This window comes from Vulpes lagopus, chromosome 5 (genome assembly GCF_018345385.1).
Source record: "Vulpes lagopus strain Blue_001 chromosome 5, ASM1834538v1, whole genome shotgun sequence".
Taxonomy (NCBI): Eukaryota; Metazoa; Chordata; class Mammalia; order Carnivora; family Canidae; genus Vulpes; species Vulpes lagopus.
This window is the reverse complement of record NC_054828.1, coordinates 104335758-104357937: the sequence shown is the minus strand read 5'-3', so window position 1 is coordinate 104357937 and position 22180 is coordinate 104335758. Positions and strand designations below refer to the sequence as shown.

The following is a 22180-nucleotide window of genomic DNA, read 5'->3' as shown; positions in this document are numbered from 1 at the left end:
CCGCTTGCGGGGGGCAGAGACCTGGGGCGCCTTCCTCAGTCGGGGGCTCCTGAGGCGCTCCGGGCTGCAGACGTCCCGCCTCAGACCCGGAATGGCCGTGTGGCCGCGGGCACCGCCTGCCTGCCTGCCGGCCCCGGGGCGTGCTGCGGTCCGGAGGCCGCTGTCCGTGCTGCGGGCGAGGTGAAGAGCAACACAGCCGCCTCGAAGGCACTCAGGCTGCTTGCACTTGCAAATACTAAGATTTTTTTGTTCATCGTCCCATTTAATTGTTTTTAATTGTAGTCATTCCTTGTCTTTGGAGCGGGAAATGCCTCAGCTCTGGGAGAGAGCCGGCAGAAAACCAAGTGACGCCAATGCTGCGGCATCTTGTATATAAAATCAAGGCAACTGGCCCCATCACTGTGGCTGAGTACATGAAGGAGGTCTTGACCAACCCCGCCAAGGTACGGGTCGGGGAGCCGGAGGACCAGGCCCGCCCGGGGGTCCTCCGCGCCGGCAGTGCGGTGCCTTCCCCCGAGGACCCAGAGGTGGATCAGTTTCTGTCAGGTGGTTAGGGATCGATCAGGTCAGTGGAGAACAAATCCAGAGGTGTTTAGGAGGCAGTGTAGCCGATTGAATCTTGGAGATGAGGACCAGGGTGTCTTACCTACCTGGGCTGATGGTAGATGATGGGGTCATTTCTCAGGGGAAAGGGAATGCAGAAAGACAGAAATTTGTTCATCATTAGTATATAGATGGTGTTTAAACCCAAGGAATCAGGGAGAGTATATTTAGAGAGGAGAAAGTTACCCAGGATTAAGCCTTCAAGAACTCTTCAATTTAGAGGCTTTTTTTTCCTTTTAAAATCAGCCTTAATTTCTATTTGTTTATTTATTTAGTTAGTTAGTTTAACCTTTTTAAAAATTGAAATACAGTTGATACAGTGATACATTGGTTTCAGTTGTGCAACATAGTAGTTTTGACAACTATACCTTAGGCTCTATTTACCACAAATGTAGCTACCGTTTGAGAGTAGGGTTTCTTAACCTAGGGATCCTTAACTAGACAGCAGGGGGCTGTGAACTTTGATGGGAAGAAAAATTACACCTTTCTTTGCATTAACTTCTCCCCCCCCCCCCCCGCCATTTTTATTAAAGAAGGATTGACATACATCACTGTTTAAGTTTAAGGCTTAGGGCATAATGGCTTGATTTGCATATGTTGTGAGATGATTACCACAGTGGGTTCAGTTAACATCCATCTTTTCATATAGGTACAATAAAAAGAAAAAGGGAAAACATTTTCTTGTGATGAGAGCTTTTATGATTTACTTTAACTTTTTTTTTTTTTTTTAAGTTTTTATTTATTTATTCACGGGAGACACAGAGAGAAGGCAGAGACATAGGCAGGCTCCTTGAAGGGAGCCCGATGCGGCACTCCATCCCAGAACTCTGGAATCATGCCCCAGGTCAAAGGCAGATGCTCAACTGCTGAGCCACCCAGGCAGCCCACTTTCTTAACTTTTTATGTATATCATACAGCTGTGTTAGCTGTAGTCATCCTGTTGTACATCACATCTATACTAGCTATTATATAACTGGAAGTTTGTACCTTTTGCCCAGCTTCCTCCAATTCTCCCTCTACCCTCCACGTCTGGTAAATAAAAGTCTGATCTCTTTCTATGAGGTGGTTTTTTTTGTTTGTTTGTTTGTTGTTGTTGTTTTTTTTTTTTTTTTTTAAGATTTCACACATAAGTGAATCCTAGAGTATTTGTTTTTCTCTTATTTCACATAGTATAAGGCCTTAAAGGTTCATCCATGTTGTCACAAATGGTAGATTTCCTTTTCTTTCTCTTTTTTTTTTTAGATTTCCTTTTATGCTTGAATAATATTCCATGATTTTTTCCCTCATTTTAAAAACATTACTGAAGTGTAGTTGACATACAATATTATATTAGTTTCAGGTGTACAATATAGTGATTTGACAATTCTGTACATTACTCAGTGCTCACCACAGTTAAGTTGTAGTCACCATCTCACACCATACAATATTATTACTATATTACTGACTGTGATTCCTATGCTGTACTTTTCATCTCTGTGACTTATTTATTTTGTAACTGGAAGTTTGTTCTTCTTAAAATCCCGTTACTTGTTTTGCCTACCTGCCCCCCTATCCCGCTTCCCTTTAGCAAAAAGTTGTTCTCTGTATTTAAGAGTCTGGTTTTTTGTTTGTTTTGTTTTTTCACATTACACATGTAAGTGAATCATATGGTATTTTATTCCATCTGACTTATTTCACTTAGCATAATAACCTTTAGGTCTATCAATGTTGTCATAAATGGTAAGATTTTAGGAGTAATACTCCATTGTGTGTGTGTGTGTGTATGTGTGTGTATACCACATCTTTATCCACCTGTGTATTGCTGGACACTTAAGTTGATTCTATATCTTGGCTATTGTAAGTAATGCTGCAGTAAACATAGGGTTGCATGTTATGAATTGGTGTTTTTATTTTCTTTGGGTAAATATCCAGTGGTGGAATTACCAGACCATAGGGTAGTTCTATTTAAATTTTTGAGAAACTTACATACTGTTTTTCATAGTTGTACCATTTATATTCCCATGAACAGTACATAAAGGTGTCCTTCTCTCCACATCCTTGTCAGTATGTGTTATTTATTATCTTTTTTATATTAATCATTTTGACTGGTGTGAGGTGATACTGTTGTTTTGATTTGCATTTCCCTGATGATTAGTGATGTTGAGCATCTTTTCATTTGTCTGTTGGGCATCTGAATATCTTTAGAAAAATATCTATTTAGTTCCTCTGCCTTTTTTATTTATTTTTTTAAGAAGGCATGGGTACAGTGTGTACAGTATGAGAGCAGTGGAGGAGAGTGGGGCAGAGAGGAGAATCTTATATAAGCAGGCTCCATGTCCAGCGTGGAGCTCGACATGGGGCTCAGTCTCATGGCCCTGAGATCATTAAAATCAAGAGTTGGATGCTTAACTGACTGAGCCACCCAGGCTCCCCAATATAGTATTCTTTTTTGTTTTTAAAGATTTTTAAAAATTTTTATTTATTCATGAGACACAGAGAGAGGCAGAGGGAGAAGCAGGCTTCATGCAGGGAGCCCGACGTGGGACTCGATTCCGGGTCTCTGGGGTCACGTCCTGGACTGAAGGCGGCACTAAACCACCGAGCCACCCGGGCTGCCCCTAATATGTCTTTTGAAGCCATTGTTGCCTTGTTGAATTTCCATTTGGATCATCTATTCATTGGTGTAAGAGTGGGGCGTTAAAATATCTTACTGTTATTATATTACTATTTTTCCTTCTGTCTGTTAATATTTGCTTTATATTCCCAGGAGCTTTAGATGGTCCTGTGTTGGGTGCATATATTTTTACAATTGTTATATCCTTTTATTGAATTGATCCCTTTTTCATTATGTAGTGGCCTTTGATTTTTGCTGCAGTCTTTGTTTTATTTATTTATTTTTTTATGATAGTCACAGAGAGAGAGAGAGAGGCAGAGACACAGACAGAGGGAGAAGCAGGCTCCATGCACCAGGAGCCCGACGTGGGATTCGATCCCGGGTCTCCAGGATCGCGCCCTGGGCCAAAGGCAGGCGCCAAACCGCTGCGCCAAACCGCTGCGCCACCCAGGGATCCCCTGCAGTCTTTGTTTTAAAGTCTGTTTTGTTTGATAAAAGAATTGCTACTCTTTTTTGCCTGCTCCCATTTGCATGGAATATCTTCTTGATTTCTTCACTTTAGGTCTGAAGTGAATCTTTTGTATGTAGCATATACAAAAGTCTTGTTTTTTTTTAATCCATTCACCCTACATTTTTTTATTGGAACACTCCACTTACAGTAATTACTGATAGATATATATATACTTATTGCCATTTTGTTCATCATCTGTTTGTTTTTGTAGTTATTCTCTGTTCCTTTCTTCTTTTGCTCTCTCCTTGTGCTTTGATGACATTCCTTAACATTATGCTCAAACTCTTACCTATTACAGGTTTTGATTTGTGGTTACCATTGTGTTCATATATAACATCCTATGTGTATAGCAGCTTATATTAAGTTAATGGTGGCTTAAGTTTGAGCACATTCTAAAAGCACTAAATTTTTACTCCCTCCTCCACATTTTATGTATATGATGTCATATTTACATCTTTATTTTGTGTACCCTTTGACTGATTTTTTTGAACATATAATGGATTCTGCTCCTTTTGTGTTTTAACCTCCGTCCTATCTTTGTAAGTAATGAATCTATTATTTTCCCTATATGTTTGGTTTTGCTGTGAAGTATTTTCCTTTCATAGTTTCCTGAACTCCTTCAACTTGTTTTGTAAACTCTCCTTCTATTCTGAATAATAATCTTGCTTGGGTAGAATATTCTTGGTTGAGTTTTTTTTCTTTCAGTGCTTTTATTTTATTTTATTTTATTTTATTTTATTTTTTTTATTTTTTTTATTTATGACAGTCACAGAGAGAGAGAGAGAGAGAGAGGCAGAGACACAGGCAGAGGGAGAAGCAGGCTCCATGCACTGGGAGCCCGACGTGGGATTCGATCCCAGGTCTCCAGGATCGCGCCCTGGGCCAAAGGCAGGCGCCAAACCGCTGCGCCACCCAGGGATCCCCTTTCAGTGCTTTTAATATCAATTCTTTATCACCACTCCTTTCTGGCCTGCAACGTTTCTGCTGAAAAATCAGCTTATAACCGTATGGGACTTCCCTTGTATGTAACTGTTTTCTCTTGTTCCTTTTAAAATTGTCTCTTTATCATTACTTTTTTCCATTTTAATTATTTTGCGTCTTGTGAACCTTCCTGGGTTTGTCTTTTTTTTTTTTTTTTTTTTTTAAGATTTTATTTATTCATGAGAGACAGAGAGGGGGAGAGAGGCAGAGACATAGGCACAGGGAGAAGTAGGCTCCATGCAGGGAGCCCAACGTGGGACTCGATCCTGGGTCTCCAGGATCACACCCTGGGCTGAGGGTGGCACTAAACCACTGAGCCACCCAGGCTGCCCATTGGTTTGTCTTGTTAGAGGTTCTCTGTGCTTCCTGGATCTGGATGTCTACTTTGTTCCCCAGATTAGGGAAGTTTTCAACTATTACTTTTTGTTTTTTTTTTAAGATTTTATTTTTTATTCATGAGAGACACAGAAAGAGAGGCAGAGACACAGGCAGAGGGAGAAGCAGGCTCCATGCAGGGAGCCCGATGTGGGACTTGATCCCAGGACTCCAGGACCACGCCCTGGGCCAAAGGCAGGCACTAAACCGCTGAGCCAGCCAGGGATCCCCCTCTTACTTTTTTAAATCAGTTTTTTGCCTCCCCTTCTCTCTTAGCCTTCTGGGATCCCTAACAATGTGAATGCACTTAGCCTTGAAGATGTTGCAAAGGTCCTTTAACTTACTCTCCTTTTTTAAATTCTTTTTTTGTTTTTACTGTTCAGCTTCTTTGGTTCCAATTACCCTTTCAGATTGCTAATCTCTCTCCATCTTCTAATCTGTTGATTCCCTTTAGTGTATTTTTCATTTTAGTTATTATATTCTTCAGCTCTGACTAGTTCTTTTGAATATTTTCTGGCTCTTTGTGAAGGTCTCTTTGCATTCATTCACTCTTTTCTCAAGTCTGAGGAGTAGCTTTATGACCATTACTTTGAACTCTTTATCAGGCATATTGCTTATTTCAGTTTCATTTAGTGCTTTTTTCTGTGATTTTTTCTCTATTCTTTCATTTGGGACATAGTCCTCTGTCCCCTCATTTTAATTTCTGTTTGTATCTATTAGGTAAATCAGCTACATCTTCTGGTCTTGAAAGTAATGGCCTTGTGTAGAAGAGGTTCTACACCAACAATTGTTATCTCTTGTGTTTTTATCGTGGCCTTTCTAATAGGCATAAGGTGATATCTCATGGTTTTAACATGCATTTCCCTCATTAGCTTCTAACTGAAATCTAGCATTTCTCTTATTATGAACATAGGAAATAACCAGTGGCATCACTAATATCCATGATTTTATATCAGTGGAAATCATTGACATTGTCATATCCCAAAAGTGATCGTAGATATCTCAAAATACCATTCATTGTACTCTTCTGTACTTCAAAACTTTGTTACTTATTAGACCTTAGGCTTGGCTTTGTTTATTAATACACTTATAAAGATGCATATTGTTACTATATCATAAATTTATTTTTTAAATATTGGATGAGTATTTTTTTAAATTTTTTTTTGGTTTACTTATTTTTTTGCAATCCTGTGTGTTCTAAATTCTTCATTTAAAAACATTATATGAAGGGATCCATAGTCTTCATCAGGCTACCAGAGTGGTTCATAATGTGCCATAAAAACACCTCCGAAATGCTCACTTATGAAGGGAAAGAGAAAAGTTACAGAGGGGATGCTGTATGAAGTGAAAACAATTTTTTAAAAATGGGAATGACTCAAGTATATTTCTGCTGCTGAGAGAGCAGAAATCTCTAAATCTCATTTAGTCTGAGATTGGAGGAGTGGGGTTGTGGGGGGAGGTTAGGGGAGGTAGTGTTTGGGCAGATTCCATAAAAAGTTTATTTGAAAGTTTTTTGAAAGTTGTCAGAGAAGGAGGGGATAACAAGATCCTGGCCCATGAAAGCCATGAGGAGAGGTGATGATCCAGAGCACAGGTGGCAGGATTGGGTTTGGATAAGAGCAGAAGATGAAAGCATTTCATCTTGAGTTCTGAGGAATGCATGGGAACAGATGGAGGCCAGATGGGGTCAGGAAGGAAATCCTATTTTATAGCATTCTTTACTTCCTAAATGTGCAGGAGCCCATGTTACCTAAGAGTAAGGTGGTGGAAGAAGGGACTTGAAGAGCATGGGGAATTTTTTTTTAACAAAGAACTACTGAATATATCTTGACCTTTAGACATATGCTAAGACTTGGTATGCTGAAACTTGGGTAAATAAAGGGACACCTGGGTGGCTCAGTGGTTGGATGCCTGCCTTCAGCTACGGTCGTGATCCAATAAATCTTTAAAAAAAAGGGGGGGAGGGGTGAATATAATAGTCCTCTGTCCCAAATAACTGCCTCTAGGTGAGGAATACAGACATATAAATAAATAAACATGTAAAGGGAGGCACTGCATTTAGTCAGAGATTGGAGGGCTGGGGTGGTGGGGGGAAGTTAGGGGAGGTGGTGTTTGGGCAGATTCAGTTTTATTGAGGATAAGATTGCCAGGGAGAAATGAGAGGGGGAAAAGGAGAGCATTTGTAATGGCATGGATGTATGGACAAGCAGAGCTAATTTAAAAAAAAAAAAAAAAAAAACCTCAAAACTTTTTATGGAGATATAAACATTCATATAGAAAAATGCATAAATCACAGGTACATAGCTTGATGAATTCTCACAAAGTGAGAGCTCCCACATAACAAGCAACCAGGTCAAGCAACATCACCAGTAGGCAGGGCTAAGCTGAAACAGTGAGAATTTGGGAGAAGAGGCTGGAGGGGAGGGGCAAGGAGGGTCTTATTCTAATGGTTTGTGGGAGCAGGGATGGGAAGTGTGTGGGGAGGATGTTAGATGTGAAGGTAGACATGGTGTAGCTTTTGCCTTTATGGTCAAGTAATTGTCATGTTTTCACCATTCTGCAACATGACTGACACTTTGTAAAGTTTAAGTTAAGTTACTGTGTTTATCTTACTTTTTTAGAGGAGAGAACTTTCTTACCAAATGTTTATGTCATTGTATACATCATAGAAGATTTTGGAGGGGTTTAAAAAGTGTATTTGAAAGTTAATTTGTTTTCTCTACTTTCTCTTTTTACTCAGGGATATTATGTGCATCGTGACATGCTTGGAGAAAAAGGAGATTTTATCACTTCACCGGAAATAAGTCAGATCTTTGGGGAGGTAATATCCAATGTAAACTGTAAAAGAAAAAAAAAATTATAAAAAAAACCTGTAAAAGAAATGAATATCAACAAGCATTCAAAGCAGATCAAGTTGTATTCTTCCATAATAATATAGCATTTTATAGCTTTGTTTTTGTGATTCATCAAATTTTCTTTTCATTTATTTTTTTTTAGTTTTCATTTTTAATCACCTATATGCTGAAGGAATAGAGAACAATAGGAGAGAGAGAGAGAGAAAGATAAGTGACGAGAGAGATAAGTGAAGAAAGAGAGAAAAGATGTAAGACACTAAGGAGTTAGTGGAGAGAAGCACATTCAAAAGCCCTTACCCACGATTGCACCATAGTTACAGCAAAAGTCCCCCTGTAAAGAAATTTTGAATTCTTCTCAGGAATTCTAGTTCATTAATTTCTACATTTCCAACCCCCTTGATATATTTAGATATAGGAAATAGTGTACAAAAGAAAGTAGAATTATTGAAATCATATGAATATGAAAAATATGGCATAATCTTATTTCATGTGTTTATTTGCTTTCAAAGACTGGTACCTTCCTGTAATTATGAGCCCTGTGTTATGAGACCTCTTCCAGGACAGACTGCCTTTTACCTGTTTTCTCCTATTACTAAGCTTTCCAAGTGGTATCTTTTGTAATGTAGTCTCTGTGAAGCTTCTAGATGTGCATACATAGATGTACATATTAAGTAATATACATGTGGTTGTTTGCAAACATTTTGCTTCCTGGCATAAAGTATGCATTTATGTGGAGTTTGATATTGCAGGATACTTTTATACTTTATGATACTTCAGTGTAGTTTTTTCCTTGTCACAGCTGCTAGGTATATGGTTCATTAGCGAATGGATGGCCACTGGAAAAAATGCAGCTTTCCAACTGGTGGAACTGGGCCCAGGCAAGGGTACCCTCGCGGGAGATATTTTGAGGGTAGGTAATAAAAGAAATTCTTTAGAGCCTTGTGTACTTACCTGAATCTTTGTTCTTTTGACTTGTTTGCAAACTTGTTTCCTGGCTTTCAGTCTTGCCTTCTTAACCTCCTGTTTCTCAGCCAAGTTACAACATCAGAATGACATAATAAATTGTAACTTACTGTCTGTCGTCTGTAATCCAAAAAAGAGGGTGGAGACGAATGTGAAAGGTAAGTTTAAAACCTTTAGAAGACATTATGGGAGAATATGTTTGTCTTCTAGGTAGATAAAGAGTTTTGAATTATATGAAAATTATAATTTATATAAAATTATAATTATATAAAAAGCAGAAGCCATAAAGGAAAAGATGAATAGAAGGATAATTGCAACTACATTAAAGAATTTTTTTGTTCTTGGGGATCCCTGGGTGGCGCAGCGGTTTAGCGCCTGCCTTTGGCCCAGGGCACAATCCTGGAGACCCGGGATCGAATCCCATGTCGGGCTCCCTGCATGGAGCCTGCTTCTCCCTCTGCCTGTGTCTCTGCCTCTCTCTCTCTCTGTGTGTGTGACTATCATAAATTAAAAAAAAAAAAAAGAATTTTTTGTTCTTTAAGGAAATTGGGAGCTTCTCTTCTTCAAAGACACTGTAAAGAGAGGGATAAGACAAGCCACAAAGTGAGAGGAGTTATTTGCAACAGATATAACTAATTAAAGAACTGGTAGTTAGAATACATAAAGAATTCCTTTCCATTAAGGTGGTGACAGAAAAATCAGGCTAAAGGTGTGAACAGAACATCATGGAAAAGGAGATCCATGTGGCCAGGAAAAACAAAAAGATGCTCAGACCAATTGGGAGTCAGGGAAATGAAAGTTAAAATCACAGTGACATACCATTGTACCCGCAAAACGAGAAGGTGTGGCAGCACCAAGGGTTGGTGAGGATGGGGAGATGTGGAGCAGTAAGGACTCTCATATACTGTTTGTACGAGTGTAATTTGGTACGAGCACTTTGAGAAGTGCTTATTGGGCATCATCTGCAAACCTCAAAATTCTTAGTGGTTTTACTACTAGGTGTATGCCCTATGGGAGCTAATGCATATATGTACCAGGATACAAGGACAAGAAGACAGCCGCATTGTTTAGAATGGCAAAAAAAAAATTAAAAAAAGAAAACAAAAGGGGCAGCCCCGATCCTGAGGAGTGGGGATCGAGTCCCATGTCTGGCTCCCTTTATGGAGCCTGCTTCTCCCTCTGCCTGTGTCTCTGCCTCTGTCTCTCTGTGTCTCCCATGAATAAATAAATAAAATCTTAAAAAAAAAAAAAAATAGAATGGCAAAAAAACTGGAAACCATCCAAACGACTATCAGTGGGAAAATAGATCAATAAATTGTAGTAGAGTTGGGGCACCTGGGTGGCTCAGTTGGTTAAGTGTCTGCCTTGGACTCAGGTCATGATCTCAGGGTCCTGGGATCGAGGCCTGAATCAGGCTCTCTGCTCAGTGGGGAATGAGTGCTTCTCCCTCTCCACCTCCACACCATGTTTGTACACAATGCTCTCTCTCAAAGAAACAAATGAAATCCTAAAAATAAAAGTGTGGTACAGTCATACAGTGAATGCCAAGGATTGTGCAAATGGATGAAATCACAGCAGAATGCACAATATTCAGATGGAACTCAGTGTCTTGTTGAATGAAAATAGCAATTTGTACAAGAATTCATATCATATGATTGAATTATATAAAATCCCCAAATAGTCAACATTAAACAAAAAAGAATTCGTATCATGATTGAATTATATGATTGAATTATATAAAATCCCCAGATAGTCAACATTAAACAATATGCGTTTGGTGATACAAACGTGTTCAGTAACATTTATAAAGAAAAAGCAGGGAATGCTAAGCTTCAGACAGAGAACCTTGATGACCTCTAACGGTAAGGGAGGACATGGGGGCTTCAAAGGGAAGGGTCAGGTCACTTTCTTTTGTCACAGATAGTCGATATTTTTCCATGTATTATTCTTTCTGCCATTCTACCTAATATTTTATAAACATTGAAAAGGAGGAATATTGTACAGGATAAGTGTTTGTATTTGTTAAGCTTTCATAGTTACACCATTCTGGAATCTGTTAGTCTTTTTTTTAGTTTATCTCATGTGTATCTGGCAATTCAGTGTAAAAAAGACGCATATTAAAAAAAAAAGACGCATATTCAGTATACATTTAAATGTTTTGATGCTGTATGATTTTTGCTTGAAATTAGGAGTCAAAGGCTTTTAAAAAATTTATAACATCAGGCAAATAATCCTGATTATATCCTATTTGGGGAGTAAAGAAACCAACCACTGGTTTAGATTTCCAGGGCTCTATTTTATAGCTCTTTGAATTGGCAAAGTCATTTGAATATAAAATATCTAATACATTCTCAAATGATACTGTCTTGTTTCAGTACTTTGAAAATCAAGCCCACATCTCTTAAAATGTATAAAGGATACTTTCCCAGATCAAGTCCTAACAACTTTAAATAGCCAAAGAATTTAAAGGAATGTTAAGAAAATAGACAAAAACATATTTATAGACTTGTTTTCATTTCTTGAACATAATTCATGAAGGATTTTTCTTTTGGGAAGTTTTTTTCTATTTGTAATTTCATTTCAAAATGAAACTTGGAGGGATCCCTGGGTGGCGCAGCGGTTTGGCGCCTGCCTTTGGCCCGGGGCGCGATCCTGAACACCCGGGATCGAGTCCCACGTCGGGCTCCCGGTGCATGGAGCCTGCTTCTCCCTCTGCTTGTGTCTCTGCCTCTCTCTCTCTGTAACTATCATAAATAAATTAATTTAAAAAAATAACTTAAAAAAAAAAAAATGAAACTTGGAAAAATCATCTTGTCCTTATTCTCAGCTCTTACCTACACATTTAGATCTCAAAAGTAGGAATCAAATCACCAATGAAAAATAAATTCAGATGAAAAATGACATACTTTATGCTTTGGCATTGAATATTTAGCATTAAAATTTTGATAAAGTATTAACATTTTTTCTTCATGTTTACAACAGTTATAAAAATGCATGTAGCTAAGAAAAAATAAAAAATGTGCCATTTTCCTATATTGGCTAATAATTGAGGATGCGAACATTCCATTCATTAGTCTGATCAAGCTGTTGATTAATTTTTAGACTAGATCAAAATGTGAAACATTTTATGTTCAATCCATATTTGTCTTGCACATTATAAATATATTTTTATTTTTTAGTAATTTAGGGGAGGGGGGGAGGAAGAGAGGGATAATAATGACCTTAGCATACTTTACAAAAGCAGCTGTGATGACCTTCAATCAGTTTACTTCATTTCAAAACTATTTCTAATCACAAGGAAAGATTTCTTTAAGATACACTTTTACATTTCACCTGTGGATGTCTATAACTTCATCCTCAGTATGTTCCCAAATCTGTGCTGCCATTGAAAGGACAAAACAAGGGATTATACCAGTGGGTTTTTCTACTAATTATTTTTTGAAGCGTGATTTTCCCAACACAAAAGAGCTTTTTTTCTCAATATAACAAAAAAATTGAAAATCCTATCTGTATTGAATAGTAAATAGACAAATTTTAATTTTTATTTCCACTTGAAGAGTTACATATAAAAGTTTTTACTTTTACGTATAAAACTTTACAAACGTAATACTTTTACGTATAAAAGTTTACAAATAACGGTTTTTATTTTGATTTTTTCAGTATAAAATTTGCCTTGATGGCATATTATGATGTAATGCTAATTGCTTGTAGGATAGTTAAATGTCAGTATTGAAACCTAATCTTTTTTTTTTTTTTTTTTTTTTATTTATTTATGATAGTCACAGAGAGAGAGAGAGAGGCAGAGACACAGGCGGAGGGAGAAGCAGGCTCCATGCACCGGGAGCCTGATGTGGGATTCGATCCCGGGTCTCCAGGATCGCGCCCTGGGCCAAAGGCAGGCGCCAAACCGCTGCGCCACCCAGGGATCCCTGAAACCTAATCTTTAGCTGCTGTCTTGTAGATATGAACGAATGTTTACCAAGCATGTATTTTGTATTTTGTTGCATTGTACACTGCAACTAATAAGCCAAGGAATCGACATATATTAGGTGCGTGTACTGTTTCTAAAAACCACAAACTAAGAATGATAAATTATCAATATAGTATTTGCTAATTTTATTTTATTTTATTTTTTTAAATTTTTTATTTATTTATGATAGTCAGACAAACAGAGAGAGAGAGAGAGAGGCAGAGACACAGGCAGAGGGAGAAGCAGGCTCCATGCACCGGGAGCCCGATGTGGGATTCCATCCCGGGTCTCCAGGACCGTGCCCTGGGCCAAAGGCAGGCGCTAAACCGCTGCGCCACCCAGGGATCCCCAGTATTTGCTAATTTTACTACACTCTTTTGTTATGTATATGTAGGGAAGTCATAGGGATTATAAATTCAATTTGAGTAAAGTTTAAAACCATATATTTTATGATAAAGGGCCTTTAACTTAAGATGGCCAAAGCACTGATATTATATATTTGCTGTAAAGAGAATGATAAGAGTTTTATTTTTTTGATATTAAAAGTTACTTAATAAAGACTTGTTTCCATTAACTTGAAAAAAAAATGTGCCATTTTAGTGCCATTCAAATTTTATTTCCTGAAGATACAGTTTAAACATCTCAAAGATGAGATTATTTTGTAGCAGCTTTATAAAATCCAGGGTATATATACAATTTATTTTCTTATTATCTTTTTAGATTCCCTAGTCTGATTATTTATTAGATGCTAAATCTTTAATTTTCATTTTTTAATCAGTCTAATTTTTATTGTTAGCAAATTGTGTATTATTTCTTATGTAGACAGTGTTTTTGTTTTTTAAAGATTTATTTATTTATTCATGAGAGACACAGAGAAAGAGGGGCAGAGACACAGGAAGAGGGAGAAGCAGGCCCCATGCAGGGAACCCGACGTGGGACTTGATCCTGGGACTCCAGGATCATGCTCTTGGCCAAAGGCAAGCAGCAAACTGCTGAGCCACCCAGGCACCCTAGGTTATGATTCTCATAGACTGCTGGAAAGTGGCTTGTGTGACAGGAGTGAATTATTGAAGTAAATGGTTAGAAAACCCAAAATCTACTTAACACATTATATTTCGCACTTTTTCCTTCTTTTTGTCTTTAGGTGTTCAGCCAGCTTGGATCTGTGCTGAAAAACTGTGACATTTCAATACATATGGTAGAGGTGAGCGAAAAATTGAGTGAGATTCAGGCATTAACCCTGACTGAAGAGAAGATCCCGCTGGAGCGAAATGCTGGATCCTCTGTATATATGAAAGGAGTTACGAAATCTGGGATTCCCATTTCATGGTACCGAGATCTGCACGATGTTCCAAAAGGTAATTATTTTACTCTGTGTAATGAAATAGTTTTGATCACATCCCATCACAGCAATAATAGAAGACCGTAGCCATGCGGGGCACTCTAATAGATTGAGTTAGTGCTCCCAGATCCCTCACTTATTGAGAATAGTGAATTCTTTTCTCTAAAAGAGCATTGTGTTTAAAAATAACATGACTAACAATAAGGAGCAATGAATTTCATGTGGTTTTGCAAAATAAAAAAGTGTAGATTGCTGTTTTACTTTTTTTTAGTTTTTTCTGGATCCCTAAGGTAGTACTAGTGCTGAAGCAGCCCAAGGCAGTGGGGCCTGATGGAAGCAACCTTAGGTGGGTTTAGTTTAACTTTCATCTTTTGAATGCTCTTGCTCATCTTTAGGGGGCAGGGGAAATCCCTGCCCCGGGCCAGAGTCCTATGTTGGTGACTCCCTGCTCACACCTAAAGTGGCTATCTGATCTTGGGCAGGCCACCTCAGCCAGTCCTGGGCTCAGCTGTTTCAGATGATTTTAGAACGTTCAAGGCCTCTTTTAGCTAACAAATTTGAGTTCTCATTTCTTTCATGCCTAGTGATGAATAAAAATTTACATTGATAATTGAGATATTTTGGCTGTCTGATCCTGATATGTAGAAAATGAGGACAGCAGTAGTTGTTCTTTTGTATGCTCTGCAGAGTAAGGTGAAGAAGTGAATGAGGTGGGGGGATTCTCCAGTAGTGATGGTTGTGGAAGCACCACAAGTTCCTAGGCATTTCTTTTTGTTAATGTTCAAAAAAATGAAGTATTACCTTAAAAATGCTGAAACAGGTTTTTTCTTCTGTTTTTAAATAGGGTACAGCTTTTATCTTGCACATGAATTTTTTGACGTTCTTCCTGTCCATAAGTTTCAGGTATACATGAGATACAGTCCTGTTTATAAATGAGTAACAAAGGGCCTTATGTTGTAAGCAAACACTTATGGTAATTGATTATTTTTGAAGTTAACTTTATTTGGAATTCTGAAAAATATAAATCATTGAAAATAGTCCAAAAGTGGACTATTAAATGGAACCTTCATTTTCTTAGGATAACTAGGAAGAATGCTTTTTTCTCCAGGGGTAAAGACATATGCCAATATAAGACAGTAAATGGCTATAGTACAAGCAAGGGTTACATTTTAGCAAAGTGTTAATATCCAAAGATTAAAATGTTTCTTCATTAAAGTTGAAGTGAGCGGAGTTAAGATTGGTGGTAATGTATGTGCACTGGTAATCTCTAGGGCCAAGAGCATGTATTGATTTGTTAGCAGAAGCTTCTGATTCATCCTTCGGAGCCTGTTTTCCATTGAAGGGGGGGGCACTTGCCATGCTGGTCATTTTATCTTCTGTGGCTCCGCCTCTTATCTAACCAACACCAGTAGTTGATGTCTGCCAGTCACCTCTTAATGTTCAAAGGAAATGAAGTATTGCCTTTAAATAATTTTAAGTGGTAAAGTACTCTGTAAATAAATGTTAGACATCTGTTTTATATGTGGTAGTAGGAGAAAAATAATAGTTGTTTTTAGTAGAGCCAATTCTAAGAAAAAAACCTGGTAAAAATTGTTTTTTATGCATTATTTTGTGTTTAGAAAACACCACAAGGATGGCGAGAAGTATTCATTGATATTGATCCACAAGTTTCTGATAAGCTGCGGTTTGTTTTGGCGCCTTGTGTCACGCCAGCAGAAGTCTTCATACAAGTAGGAAGATGTTTCTTCTTAGTTTATTGCCAACCAAATCTTGATAGTCTAATCTTCTGAGTTCCTGTTTTAGCGTTCCTTGACAGGGACAAGGGGAGGGTTGCCGTAACATGTGAGGTGCTTTTTTTTTTTTTTTTTTAAGATTTTATTTATTTATTCATGAGAGACACAGAGAGGCAGAGACAGAGGCAGAGGGAGAAGCAGACTCCCTGTGGGGAGCCTGATGCAGGACTCGATCCCAGGACCCAGGGAACGTGACTGAGCCAAAGGCAGATGCTCCACCACTGTGCCACCCTTGGTTGCCTTGGTGCTTTTTATTAATAGTGGAAAGTGCAGAGAATCTCGAGTCAGGAGCCTGGTTGGGATCATTTCTGGGCGGCATGATGTGAATGTAATGTGAGAAGGAAGCTAGTAAGCATTCACTCAGGCAAGTCCTTTACCTTCTCCCTTTCCCTCAGTTTCCTATGACATGGTCTTAGTATTGTCTGCCTGACCAGAAGAACTTGAGGTCTGTGAAAACAACTATTTATTCAGCAGTTTGTATATATTACTCCGGATTTTCTCATTTAATTCTCAAAGCAACTTTTTTATTAGTTTGATTAAATAAGTTTGATTCTAGACTGCCAGAATGGTACATTTACTGCTGCTTACTATTGACCTCCAGAATAATCATAAAAGCCTTTCTATCTTGGGGTCGTTTGTAAGGATTCAAAAAATCCTATACTTGTCAGGAATGTTTGGGATTTAGATTGCCTGTTTTATTTATTTTTTAATTTTTAGGAGTTAATAACTACAGCATCAAGTTAAACTGTATGGTCTATACAGTTATAGACCATAAATATCCATATAGCAAAATATGTACCTCTAGATAAACAAAAATCATCTTTGCAACTAAATAACCTAGCAGCTTTAAGTAATAATGAAGAAAAAACGGAAGCTGAGCTAATTTTTCATCTAAAGTGACTATTGCATGTATTAAGGTCACCTGGATGGCTCAGTTGGTTAAGCATCTGTCTTTGGCTCAGGATATGATCCCAGAGTCTTGGGATGGAGTTGAGCTCCCTGCAGAAAGTCTGTTTCTCCTTCTCCTTCGGCCCCTCCTTTTGCTTGTGTACTCTCCTCTCTCAAATGAAATCTTAAAAAATAATAAATTGTCTATTACCTATATTAAAACATTCTTTAAGAGTTCAAGTAGTTAAAAAAAAAAAAAGTTCAAGTAGTTATGAAAGCCTTGTCTCATAACCTAAAAATATAACTTTAACTAATATAGTTTTTGAACTAAACAAAAATATTTTAGTTGTAAATAGGTAAAATAAGATTATTCTTGCTGAAATTCAATCATGGCATAATTTTTCTAAATATATATATTTGGGGACTTTGTTGATAGACTGGCCTTTTAACAAAAAAGTGAAATACATGAAACCTTTCTCAGAATCTACATTTTACTCTAAGTTAGAGCATGTGAGTGTGTGTATATATATATACACACACACACACACACACACACATATGAGCATGTGCATATATATGTGTGTGTAGTTTCATTCTGGATGAGCAATCCATCCTCTCTTTTTAAAAAATATATCTCGACTATGTAAAACATGCTTAATTTCTCTTAAAAGATCACTTCTTCGGGCACTGAGGTGGACACTTGATGGGATGAGCACTGGGTGTTTTTCTGTATGTTGGTAAATTAAACACCAATAAAAGTTAATTAAAAAAAAAAAAAAAAGATCACTTCTTGTAAGATATACACTGACTATAATGATAAAGGGCATTTTACAGATTTTAGAAACTTCTTTAGGTGGCTCAGTTGCTTAAGCGTCCAACTCTTGATTTTGGCTCAGGTCATGATCTCAGGGTTGTGAGATTGAGCCCTATGTCTGGCTCTGTGCTGGGCATGGAGCTTCCTTGATATTCTCTCTCCTCTGCCTCCGTGCCTCCCACCCCACATTCTCTCTCTCAAAAAGAAAAAGAAAAACATTCATTTTCTTGTAAGTTATTTTTATTTTTAATTTTTTTTTTTTTACTAAGCTTTAATTACAGCAGTAAAAGTCTAATTCACTTTTTCCCCGTTACTTCTCATTATACAAAATCCCCATGCTCCTTATGTTTTAACATTCTACCTGCAAGAATCTTACTGGAACCAAATAACAACTCTGTAAGACCTACAGGAACATAATTCAATGAAGGGTCATCTGAACAGAATGGATTGCCTGTTTTTAAAAAGGTCTACTTTCTGGACCATAACTAAGAACTTCTTCCTCAGAAGTTACTTGCTTCAGAAGTACAGGAGCTTTTAAACACAAGCCTATCAATTAAATTTTTTTGTTTTTCTTTTGTTTTTTTGCAGAGCATAAATAAGTTAAAATAACAGCCTGAGTGCTTGTGAACAATTCTATTTTTTCATATTCTGGCTACCCAGTTTTACCTGAGTGAGAAGCAAATTCATAGCTACCAGGAGCTGACCCCCTGGCCCTGGGAGATGTGATTGTTTTCAGTGTGACTTTAGTAGTAGTCACTTATGACACGGGAAGTGATGATTTTTCCCTCTCATTTTTTTTTTTTAAGATTTTATTTATTTATTCATGAGAGACACAGAGACAGAGAGACACACATACAGAGGCAGAGGGAGAAGCAGGCTCCATGCAGGGAGCCCAACATGGGACTCGATCCCAGGTCTCCAGGATCACACCCTGGGCTGAAGGCGGCGCTAGACCGCTGAGTCACCGGGGCTGCCCTCCCCCCCCCCCCGCCCCCCCCGCCTTCTTTTTTTTTTTTTTTATTTTTTTTATTTTTAAAATCCCTCTCATTTTAATGGGGCAAATGGTAACAGAATCTGCCATCTTCAAGAGTGGTCTGAGATAGTAAGAATGTCAGCACAGTATGCTGAGGTGTGTCACCTTATGCCCAAACTGGCTAACCTCATAGGTTTTATAGTTCAATGACAGTAATTTATTTAATAGAACTGGGGACTAAGTAGTTTATTGCTTGATTTAATCCTCACAATAATCCTATTATATACATAATGAGGAAATACTCTGAAAGTTTAACTTGTTTCTAGGAAGCAGTAGGAAGAGCAGAGACTCAAGAGCTAAGTGTGTTACTCCATACCTATTAGTTCTGTGCCATTATAGACAAGATCAGGGCAGGTTAGTACTTCTTTTTTTTTGTTTAACGTTTTATTTATTCATGAGAGACACACAGAGAGAGGCAAAGATATAGGCAGAGGGAGAAGCAGGCTTCCCATGGGGAGCCTGATGTAGGACTCAATCCCAGGACCTCAGGATCACAACCTGAGCCAAAGGCAGACACTCAACCAACTGAGGCACCCACATGTCCCTATTGTTTTTTTTTTTTAAGATTTATTTTAAAGAGCATGAGTGGGGCAAAGGGAGGAGAGGGAGAGGGAGAGAGGGAATCCTCAAGCAGACTTTCTTCTGAGTGAGGAGCCTGACACAGGGCTCGATCCTAGGACCCCAAGATCGTGACCTAATTTGGAACCAAGAGTTGGCCAGCTAACTGAGTGAGCCACCCAGGTGCCCCAGTACTTCATTTTTAATGGGGTGTTAGGAAGGAGCAAAAGTTATTGTATGTTTTTATAATGAAGAAAAGAGTTTTTTACTATTTTCTCAGAAATTAGTGAAATTTCATATATACTAGTCAAGTTGACAAGTTATAATATTGTCATTTCACTTTTTAGATTAATAGGCACATATTGAGGACACTTTCAGTAAATAGTTGAACATCTTGGGAAATTAGGGCCTCAGGTACATTAGCAAGTTTATAAGCTGAAGTTTCTAAATAGAGGGTGTATCATTGGAATACTTTTTGCCCCAGCACAAGGCATCATAATATACTTGCTTACTAGGGTCTATTTTATTATATTGGGTTTATTTATTTATTTATTTTTAAGGACTTTATTCATGAGAGACAGATATGGAGAGAGAGCCAGAGAATAGGCAGAGCGAGAAGCAGGCTCCCCGCAGGGAGCCCCATGCAAGACTCAATCCCAGAACTCCAGGATCATGCCCTGAGCTGAAGGCAGAGGCCCAACCACTGAGCCACCAAGGCGTCCCTATTATATTGGGTTTATATCATTTGTTCTTTCAGCACAAATTGTTGAGTGTCCGTTCTAGGCAGACAAAACTCCTTTCCCGTGCATTCAACCCAGGGAAATATATGATTATGAGAGTAATATCACTATAAACAAAATGATAATGAATTGGCTATCTAGGAGTTTGGGAGATCATATGCCTTTTTATAAAAGGGATTAGAGGTTTCCCTGGGTGGCTCAGTTGGTTAGGTGTCTGCCTTCAACTCAAGTCACAATCTTGGGGTCCTGGAATTGAGTCCTGCATCAGGCTGTCCGTTCAGGGGTTGTCTGCCTCTCCCTCTCCCACTGTGCTCTCTCTCTCTCTCTTTCTCAGTCTCTCAAATAAAATTGTTAAAAAAATAAAAAATAAAAAGGATTAGAATTAAAATATAAACTTAGTGGACAGCAACATAGCACTGGGGAGTTCTGTATAATAAAAAGGATGTCCTGTGAAAGGTTGAGTATAGACAACATAATGGATAGGGAAGGAATTTATTTTTAGTGTAAGAAATCCTCATGTAGGAAAACCCTAAGGAAACCATTCTTTTCAGTGATGGATTTTGATTCAACTCTTCTCTTACTAGCGTGATGAAATAAGAGACCACGTGGAAGTGTGTCCTGAGGCCGGCGTTATTATTCAGGAGCTTTCTCAGCGCATTGCATTAACTGGAGGTGCTGCTCTGATTGCCGACTATGGTCATGATGGAACGAAGACCGATACCTTCAGAGTATGTATGATTCAGGAACGTGACTGACCATAAGTTAATTTGTATGATCTAGGTTTTTAGGTTTGCAGCTCATTGAAGATTTTTACCTTTGGTTTTTATGGTGTGTAGCCTTGTAATATTACATTATTTGTTATGAATTTTAATTCATATTATTTTAATTGCCCAAACTGTAGGATCTCATCGTGCAGACTGGCTTTGGAACAGGGCGTGAATCATGTACATTCTTCCTTAAGCTGCATAACCTAGCTCTACATAGATTCTACTTAGCATCCAAATAATGCAAATGGGAAGATTTTCAAGTTCTTAAGAATTTCTCCCCCTCCATTAAAAAAAAAAATGTAAATACTACTTTGCAGGTTTGGTATAGTTACTATAATCAGACTTTTCCTATCATATTTTCAATCTTTTTTCCTTTCTAGATATATTTTTATTTTTCCTAAGCATCCTTTTCAATTCTGTTCTGTATACCTGAATTGAGATACATTTAACTAGATACTGTTAGTCATTTTCTAGATCTGTGGCTCTCAATTTTGAATTTTACTGTACCAAAAAAAAAACAAAAACAAACACTCTGGAGTGTGTGTTTTGTTTTCTTTTGTTTGTTTGAATGCTGATTCCTTAGCCTTACCTCCAGGATTCTGATTTACTAGGCCTAGGCAAAGAGCAGTAACATGTTCTCAGGAGATTCTGATGCCTGTGGTTGATGGATATGCTTTGTCAAATGCCATCTAGAATCTGGTGATCAGCACTCAGTTCTGATGGGACCTCTGATGGGATCTCTGCTTCATCACCACAGGCAGTAATGAAACGTGAAAGGTAGCATCTCAAGGCACTCAGTGCTGCACTTCCCATTGGATTTTCCACATAGCATCTCATTTGAGGAAGAGGTGCTACCATATTAAGAGTTTGTAAACCACATAGGCTATGTTTTTCTTTTTCAGTTATGTAAAATGTGCCAAATGATAGCATGTCTTTAATCTTGATAATGATAACCATAAAGGAATAAAAACTCATCATTTAAAAAATTATGTTCAAGGGGTTTTGTGGCCACAAGCTTCATGATGTCCTGACTGCCCCAGGAACAGCAGATCTCACAGCTGATGTGGACTTCAGTTACCTGCGCAGAATGGCAGAGGGACAAGTAGCTTCTCTGGGGCCAATAAAACAACAGACATTTTTAAAAAATATGGGCATTGATGTCCGACTGAAGGTAATGATTTATTTTGTGATCATTAAATATTCTAATTTTGTAGTATTTCAAAAAAAAAAACATGTAAAATAGTAAGTTCACCTGGCCTCAGTGCTCTTCTCGTTTAGTGCATTTTGGGTAGTCTTTCCAGAAGTGTAGGGTGTAGTGCAACCAGACTGCTCTGGGGGTGGGGCTGCTTCGGACTCACCCCACACTCCACATGAGGCCGACTTCGAATAGTGTT

General features: G+C 38.1%; 1 protein-coding gene and 1 long non-coding RNA gene across 5 annotated transcripts in view; one reads left to right on the top strand and one right to left on the bottom strand.

Annotated features, from left to right (window-relative positions):
- The window catches only part of NDUFAF7 (NADH:ubiquinone oxidoreductase complex assembly factor 7), a 53731-nt gene that overhangs the window by 183 nt on the left and 31368 nt on the right, over nucleotides 1-22180 (top strand). For all 4 annotated transcript variants that reach the window (XR_005988005.1, XR_005988004.1, XR_005988006.1 and 1 more), the window contains exons 2-9: nucleotides 283-443; nucleotides 7804-7884; nucleotides 8718-8828; nucleotides 13996-14209; nucleotides 15038-15096; nucleotides 15813-15923; nucleotides 20604-20747; nucleotides 21784-21957. Coding sequence is in view for 1 of the 4 variants with exons in the window: in XM_041756647.1 (XP_041612581.1) it covers nucleotides 283-443; nucleotides 7804-7884; nucleotides 8718-8828; nucleotides 13996-14209; nucleotides 15038-15096; nucleotides 15813-15923; nucleotides 20604-20747; nucleotides 21784-21957 (1055 nt within the window). In the remaining 3 variants the exon portion in view is untranslated. The remainder of the gene's footprint in view (nucleotides 1-282; nucleotides 444-7803; nucleotides 7885-8717; nucleotides 8829-13995; nucleotides 14210-15037; nucleotides 15097-15812; nucleotides 15924-20603; nucleotides 20748-21783; nucleotides 21958-22180) is intronic.
- Nucleotides 7763-9045, bottom strand: LOC121491588. The gene is made up of 3 exons (XR_005988007.1): nucleotides 8870-9045; nucleotides 8216-8249; nucleotides 7763-7901 (listed from the first exon to the last, which is right to left on the bottom strand). It is a non-coding gene; the product is annotated as an uncharacterized LOC121491588 (long non-coding RNA).